The 8615-nt window shown below is 33.7% G+C and overlaps 1 protein-coding gene across 1 annotated transcript; it reads right to left on the reverse strand.

Moving 5' to 3' along the window:
* Nucleotides 1–428: 428 nt before the first annotated feature.
* On the reverse strand, nt 429–2644 carry LOC110918858 (protein FAR1-RELATED SEQUENCE 5-like). The gene is made up of 6 exons (XM_022163140.1): nt 2527–2644; nt 2341–2442; nt 1449–2238; nt 1086–1344; nt 504–973; nt 429–447 (listed from the first exon to the last, which is right to left on the reverse strand). The coding sequence occupies exons 1-6, from the start codon at nt 2642–2644 to the stop codon at nt 429–431; spliced, it is 1758 nt and encodes a 585-aa protein (XP_022018832.1).
* Between the last annotated feature and the right edge of the window lie 5971 nt (nt 2645–8615).

Here is an 8615-nt window from a genome sequence, read left to right on the forward strand (position 1 = left end):
CCAAATTTTAAATTTTGATGATTAATTTATGAGTCGTTTTTGTAACTTTCAAGTATGAAATTTTAGGGTGTTACAAGACTCTGATGCGTAACTCGCCTCGCGGAGTCTCCGCAAGTGGTTTTTTGGGGGTGTTACAAAAAACCTGTTTGGGGAGGGCATCTCAGCGCCACCTATCGTTTATGTATTGGGGTGGAATCCTTTCAACATTTTTCAATCGATAGACGCAAAAGACATGGCGACACAGATATCCGATACGTGTGAAATTCCTGCATGAGCAACTGGCGGATTGGTCTACAGTGTTATACGTAACCTGTTGGGAACATAGACAGCAAAAAAAAGGCCTTTAGATCTAACATATGTTAGAGGATGGGTAATAATGAAATTGCCTAACATGTGTTACCTGATAGACGTTTGTGATGTTATTCCTTTTATCCAAATGAGTGACGTCTATCAAAAGACTGGAATTGCTGGACTCGGTTTGGTTTGTGATGTAGCATAAAAACTTCTCTTTAATTATCTCCTTTTGAACTTGCGCGAAAACAGCGTTTGTGTAAATGGCGAACGCGTGCTGTTCTATCGCTAAATCAGTATTGCCCGTGAACACCGTGGATGAGGTTTTGTACTCCGATACACGTTGCCGATATCGTTGGCTGTCTACCCTATTTTCAAAGCACATCATAAATTGTACAAGGGTGTTTGCGCTTGTTGAGTTGACCTTGAAGGCAGCGTTAGAGCTTTCGCAGCGTGAAGTGGTCTTCATTAAGCAACACATGGGCAGTTCCCTGAAGTACGCTGGTACCCAAAGATGTTTGATGTTGTACATGTCGTTCAACCAGCTGTGGTCTTGAAGTCCAAATGTTTGTAGGAGGTCATTCCAGCGGGACTCAAACGTTTCAGGTTTGATATAAACATTCCAAACCAACCGGTGAATGCAGGACCGAAGATCAGTGTTATCGAGAACGTCCGCAGAGATCTGAAAAAGTTAAGAGTTACTAACACGTGTTAGATTAAAACAGTTTGAAAAGACATATAAAAATTCTGTTATGTTGAATAACACATGTTAAGGGCTAACAAATTAACCTAACCTTGGAGGGTAGTTTTTTCATTATATGCCACATGCATAGACGGTGTCGTGATTCGGTAAAGACCATAGGAACAGCTTGAAGCATGGATGGGTCTTGATCACTCAGCACGAGAGTTGGTTGAGTACCGTGTGCCTTCAAGAAAGCCATAAGCAACCACACATAAGATTCAATGGACTCGGTTGATATCAAACCCGCTCCAAATGTAACACATTGGAAATGATGATCCACACCCGTGAATGGCACAAAAACCATCTTGTACCTATTAATAAAAAATTGATTTGATGTTAACAAAATGTAAAACTTTTTGGGTTAGGGTTGTATACTTGGGGATCAGGCCTAACACATGTTGGGGGGGGGGCTAACCTGTTAGTGCTGTAAGTTGCGTCAAAGGCGAGGACATCGCCAAAAGCTTTGTAGTTTAGCTTTGAAATCTCATCAGCCCAGAATACAGAAGACAACTTTCCATTTGATACAGTGTAATCAAAATAGAAGTTGGGTAGGTTGTCAAAGCGCTCACGCAGGCGTTCGAGGAAAACTTGTGCGTCGCGTTCACCAATAAAAATTCGCAACTGGTGGCTAAAGTTTTTAAAATCCACCGGAGTCCCATTGACATTGTGATGCCCTCCTTTTAAAGCTACAAGACATCTATAAGCTCTCATGGGTCCGATACGGTTTAGACTCATATTGTGAATGAATTGTTTGGTGGAGAATGACAGCCTCCGTGATATCTTGCTAAGATCACGGTTGTAACTCTCAACAAGTTCATGATTATGAATATCATTGAAACTCAAAACTGTGTATGAATCATTCGAGATTGAGACTAGAATGCTTGCCTTACAGTCACACCATGTGAAGTTGGTCCTCCGGAGCTTTAGAGAAGATTCATCTAGGGTGTCAAAAGTCCTCTTGGGTTGTGGTTTTCCATATTTTGAGCATCGAAGATACTTGTGTGTGGGAATTCCATTCCAGACTTTAGTTTGCCCTTTTTTTACAGAAAAACCTGCTTCAAACGCATAAAGTTCATACATGGAAAGAACATCCTCAAAAGTTGGATAAGATTTCCCACACACTGGTATGAACTTATCAGCGACGTTAGGAATCCAGTAACGGGTTCCCTGAGGGGTATCAAAAACGAAGTATGGATTCGATGGCCCTGCATCAAAAAACGAAAAAGGTTAGGAATCTGGTATATGGCATGACAAAAGGTTAGAAATCTGTGATATGAGAATAAAGTGGGCTCCCATGTAATATATACAACCGTCTAACGGGCCGCGTGATGATTCAGCAAACAGAGAAGGACCATGAGATGATTCAGAACCAGCACCATGCATGAACTGCATAGGGGAATCTTGGGATGCTACATGTGAACATTATGGAATATGTTTGGACTATGCCATATCTGGGGAAGAAAAGTCCAAAACCAGTGTATAGGAAAACAAACCTTGTTCATTATCCATAACCTCATCATCATGAAAAGCGTTGTTCATGAACTTGTTGGAGATCACAACATCCGGTGATCTAACAGGGACTTCAGATGATCGCGAACAATCAACAGGCATATAAGTGTATGCAGAAGCTTCGAATGGAACAGGTGAACATTGCCATGCAGTATAGTTGGATTATTCGATTAAAAAGTTGTAAAAGACAAAAAAAAAAACAGAACTTCGAGAAGAGTTAAGTTACATAAATAGACAAACCTGGAGCATTAAATTCCTCATCATTATGGAAGTCGCTGCTAAAGAACCTGTTGGGGAAACTATGGACCGGCGACATTAATGGAGTTACTTGCTAATTTGGAGTATAATATGAAATGGGGTTTTTCTGTTGAATGTTGAAGAAGATATAAAGGAAATATTGAAAAAGAAATATGGGGGAGGGTGAATGGTACATACGATTTGATGGGCAATAAATGAACATGTCAATTCATATTGGGGGAAATATCTTGGTGGTTAAGTTAAATTACTAATATAACCTTGTTGCAAAAAGTAAGAGTAAGGGTATGTGTGCAACGTGGCTAAATGTAAGCCACAAGTATAGTTTGCTAAGTTTTCTAAAATAATGGGGTTTCTTATAGAGCATTATCCTATATATATATATATATATATATATATATATATATATATATATATATATATATATATTCAAAATCAATGATATTGAAGTCGTTTATTTGGATTTTCTTGGAAAATTTACCAAATCCAAATAAAATATAATAAATGATGCAGTTTGTAGACACGTATTTTAATACTAGTTTAAGATCTTGTGTATCACACGTGCTGTATAAAGAAAATACTTCTTATAATTCTATTGATTTAATAAATTACACATAGATGTAGATGTTACGATACTCACAATTGGTTCCCGTATTACGATTATTAACATATTTTAACACTACCACCCTTCAACACGAAGTGGCTTATCATTAACAAATAAATACTAAAAAAATCACAGGTCGTTTTATATAATATATTTTACTTTATATAATACATAATATAATTCATTTTATAATAGTAGGAAATGACGCATTAAATATGGAAAAGGTTACATATACAAGTTTTTTTTGTTCTTTATTTATGTTGTATGTGACATTTGAAGTCTTGAACCTAAGACCTTCAAATCTAAGTGTACCTAAACGCTTTTATCTTTGTCAATGGGCCACTAACCTCATAGGTAATTACAATACATAAGTAACAAACATATAAACAATCTAAATCTCTAAATACCTCTTTATACCCCACATTTATCATCTTATTTGTAATATTTTTCATATTTAGCTAATCCTAGTAACTTGACTTTATGTCTTCTTTTATTCTTGATAGTGTCACATACAACTGCCTATGAGCAAAAATAAGTTCTTTTAATTACAAATCAACCTTTGTAGTGATTGTGTTTGACTTTTATTAATAATCATTTGCTAAACATCAAATTGTTGTTTATTTATAAGCTATGCAAACATTTTAAATATGAAAATGATTTTCAGTTATCATTTAAGATTTCACTAAAAAAATAATAATAACAATACATAAAAGGTAATATTATTATTTTGATTTATTTAAACAAAAAATAAGGCAATTATTTTATAATTTGAATGTGTAAAATATATCTCATAATTTTTAGAAGTCAGCTATAATTTTATATCAATTACAATTATAGATTATATTTTAAAAGGTCATAGTATTTATTAAGTGTTTTAGGAATGACGACTTAAAAAAGAAAACTAAATATTAAGACAGTTATAACGAAATTACATTTACAATTTAGTTACAGAAAGAACTTTATATAAAGGAGAATACAATCTCGGAATTAAATTAAAAATCTCATAAATATAAAAAATGATTTGATTATCTTAAAAAGAAATGTAACTAAAATTGCAATGATACATCAAAATAATCAAAATTATTTTTAATTATTTAATAAAAATATGTAGTGATTAAGATTTATTATAGAAAGTTTGGTTAAAGAAAATAGGAATAATGGATTTTAATAAACCCAACTATTGCCCATTGGCCGGCAACGATCCCAACTTCAAAAATTCCCACTAGCAGTCCATCTTTTCACATATTGGCCTTCAATGGACCTTGACTAACAGAACCTTAACGTTGTTAGTCTCTAGTCCCCGGAAAAAACGTTTTTGGCCGGAAAACTCCATTTTAGCCAGAAAACTCAACCTGTTCGTCTCAAACCTCTTTGTAACCTTATTACGCACCTTTAGAAACCTTTTATAGTAAAAAGCCGCAATTAAGGTTGCCGAAAAAACTCTTTTTCGCCGGAAAACTTCTTTTTGGCCTGAAAACTTAACTTTTTAGCCGGAAAACTCAAAGTTTTCATCCCAAACCTGCGGACCTTTAGGAACCTTTTTCTAACCAACAACGTTTTCTGGTGACCGGAGACTAACGGCGTTGGGGTTCCGTTAGTAAGGGTCCATTGAAGGCCAATATGTGAAAAGATGGGACCGCCAGTGAGAATTTTAAAGTTGGGACCGTTGCCGGCCAACGGGCAATAGTTGAGATTATTATTAAAATCCATTATTCCAAGAAAATAAATTTATATAATCTTGAATAAAATATTAACAATTATATGGTGAACTGAAAGAATATTATTAAATGTCAATAGATTAAATGATATAACTGAACCTTTAAAATAGCATCGAAGTTTTCATTAGAAATGTTAAAATAATTAAATATTGAAAAATTTAACGGATCAACAAATACCTAGTTAAAAATCGGTGTAAAATAACTAATCATATGCAAACTTCTACTAATAATTTTTTAATGAAGAAAATATTGTTACAAAATATAACAAAGGAAAAATGCATATACCTTAAAAAGAAGACACGTCCCTAATATCTCTTGCGAGTAATTTTCTACACATTAATGAAGAAAATAATATTACAAACCCTTAACATGCTTGAAAACTATAATGTCAAGATTGATTCTTATGGTCATTGTCATAGAAACCGCAATGGAAAGGGTAAGCGTGTAAGTTTTGCATAAAGTACAAATTGGTTAGTTCTGTAGAAACATAATGAAAGAAAAAAACACAAATAATGAAGCTAATTAAGATGATTAACACTCATGAAAAAATGACTATTGAACACTCATGTAAAAAACAACCAAATAAAAATATGTATCTATACATAACTACGGATACATGATTTTAGCGATTAATATTCATGAAAAAATAATCAATATCAATGAACACTCATGTAAAGCAACAACCTAATAAAAAATATGTATCTATACATAACTACAGATACATGATTTCAATATTTGAAGTTCAAATAAATGTCTAGATCCTAGTCAAAAAAGGGAATTTATGTTTCAAACAAACAAAACTGGGATTTAACATACGCGTTGTTGGTTGATTTCTTTCAATTCAGATGTAGGATTATTGGAAAGTGAATATGCAAACACAATTGTGGTGAGGATATGAAAGAAAGATTAGGGTTTGTGATTTGCCATCACATTCAAAAGGAAATTGTCTGCACAAAAGGAAAGTCTTATTTCTTTAAAATTTATGAAAAAAGAAGTGGTACAAAGGCCTTGTGTTTTCCCTCCTAAAGCAAAACAATAAGGAGTGTAACGATGCTATGTGGCAAAAGTTATGAAAAAAGAAGTGGTACAAAGGCCTTGTGTTTTCCCTCCTAAAGCAAAACAATAAGGAGTGTAACGATGCTATGTGGCAAAAGTGGCTGCCATGTGACCAAAGTTCGTTTTACTTTATTATGATTTATAAATTTACCAAAAACTTTGATCAACCAAAGCCCATTTTTACACTGTGAAAAAGGAAATTACACAAAAGTCAAGAGATTGATGGAAAGTGCAGACTATAATACTCAATTAGTTAAGTACTCTACTTCAACATCTTAACATCTCACATATAAAATATTAAAATCTACACTACATATTTGATCACCAAAGATTCATTTTTTTTGGTCTCCACCTACAAGAACACCAAAAAAAATAATCTTTCTTTTATTTCTTTTGACGGTTTTAGTTTTAATCATCATGTTTCACAAACTAAATTGTTGGTAATTTCCAATCTTTGTGTCATCTCGGTTAACACATGCATCGCACACGCCACGTCATTCGGAGCCTCCCATATGCACGCGCCACACAGGTGCGCCATACGGAGTCCACCTTATACGCCATACGGGTACATTGATGATGTTACTATGGATAATGACTAGATAAAGAAAGTCAATGGTACACATGATCAACAGGAATTAGCAATGTTAAATAAAGCGACAACATTGAAAACAATTAAATAACAACATATCAAAAGTTAGAAAGCAGGGGCAGATCTACATTGAAGGTTACGGGTTCATCCGAACTCACTCGATTTCATATTATTAGTAGAAATGGTAATAGAAAATTCTGAATGAACCCATAAATAAAATTTGTGATGAACCCATTCATGAACTTGTAAGATAGCCGAATGGTTATGCACTTCCTTACAAGCAAAAAGTCATCGGTTCGACTCCTATCGGACTCATTTTTCGCGCTTTTTTTAAGACCCAAATGTCCCCGTTTCCTTTACTTGGTGACTTCCAAATCCGAAATCCATTAGACCCTCACTAAAATTCATCCAAAATCCTTCACGGAACTCGCTGCTCGCACTTTGGTTCTAAAACGAGGAGACGATTGGACTTCAATTTCTAACCCTAAAGGTAAACTTATAATACCTTGCATTTTCTTTACTTTCTTTCTTTTTCTTGAGAAGTTTCATTGAATATGTGATGTTAAATCTTAATATGTTGTTGAACTTGAATGATTTTGTGAAGATTATTGAACTTGAGTAAATGATTTTAAATTGTTGAATTTGAAATTTTGAATGATTATGTGACTTTGAATGATTTTGTGAAGATTATTGAACTTGAATGATTTTAAATTGTTGAACTTGGATGATTATGTGAAGATAGGAATATGAATATGAATTAGACATTTAGTGATGTTGGTTTGTAATTTGTTGAAACTTGAATTCGATATTTAGGTATGAAGAAAATTGACCACTTTTTTCCAAAGATGACCATCAAACCTTGAATCGTCATCTTCAAGTAGAAAACCCTCGAAAATAGATTTAAATGATCTTCCATTGGGATCCTTCCGAAAGAAAACCAAACCGTTGGACCGACCAGAATTTTACCCGACCCAAACCGTCGAACCGACCAGAATTTTTTACATTTGGTCCTATGACATTTGAGTATCTAAAAACACCGACTGAAAAAAAAAATCCTGGACCCGTCACTGTTAGAAAGCACACGAAAATTTTGAAATAACAAGGAAGAAGATTCAAAAATGGTATCAACAAATTGAAAGCAATCATTTTATGATCTCTAATTTGAGTATAGCATTTCTATAGTGTTTTTTTTATTATTTAAAAAACTAACATGTTACACGATTATTAGTGTTTGTGTCCGCCGCCTCAGGGCTTTTTAGTATGTGTATGTATATATAATAAATATGTATACATGATATTTGGTTAGTTTTTGTTGATTATTTTTTATTTTTTCAAGTTTTATGATCATTCAATATAAGCTATTATGTATAAAAAAAAACTACAAAAACAAAACAAAAATAAAACTTGGATGGCTTTTTTGAGTGACAAAAGTGGAATAATATTAACATCACAATTGTTTTGGTAAAAAAATAACGGGCTAATTTAGTGATCATATTTGGTTGTGAGGTAGTGTGCTTTTCAAGATATTGCAATGTATGTGTGAAATAAAGCAGTAAATGACTAAAACTATTACGAGGAAAGCCCTTAATCCCTCGGGATCTCCGCCATAAAACCTCAGGAGGTGACAATCGTCACCTGCCTCTAGTACTTATATTGATATATATATGAAAGTTAGTACAACTCGAGAGCTGTTTGCGATGGTGAGCTAAGTGAGTACAGAAAGTGTTACGCGTTGTATTAGATTGTAATGTATTCTTATCCATAGATCAACCTCTTTTTTTATAAAAAAAAATGAAATAGCAACTATGAGCTAAATCCAGGATATATGGAAAATCTGTTTATAACCGTTGT

The sequence above is a fragment of the Helianthus annuus genome, chromosome 16 (genome assembly GCF_002127325.2).
Source record: "Helianthus annuus cultivar XRQ/B chromosome 16, HanXRQr2.0-SUNRISE, whole genome shotgun sequence".
Taxonomy (NCBI): domain Eukaryota; kingdom Viridiplantae; phylum Streptophyta; class Magnoliopsida; order Asterales; family Asteraceae; genus Helianthus; species Helianthus annuus.

Excerpts from the sequence above, each read along its gene's own strand:
- LOC110918858 (XM_022163140.1), bottom strand. The coding sequence starts at position 2,644 with ATGCCTGTTGATTGTTCGCGATCATCTGAAGTCCCTGTTAGATCACCG. Across the intron at positions 2,239-2,340 it reads ACGCGGCCCGTTAGACGGTT|GGCCATCGAATCCATACTTC; the intron begins GTATATATTACA and ends TTTTTGATGCAG. Across the intron at positions 1,345-1,448 it reads GCAACTTACAGCACTAACAG|GTACAAGATGGTTTTTGTGC; the intron begins GTTAGCCCCCCC and ends TTTTATTAATAG.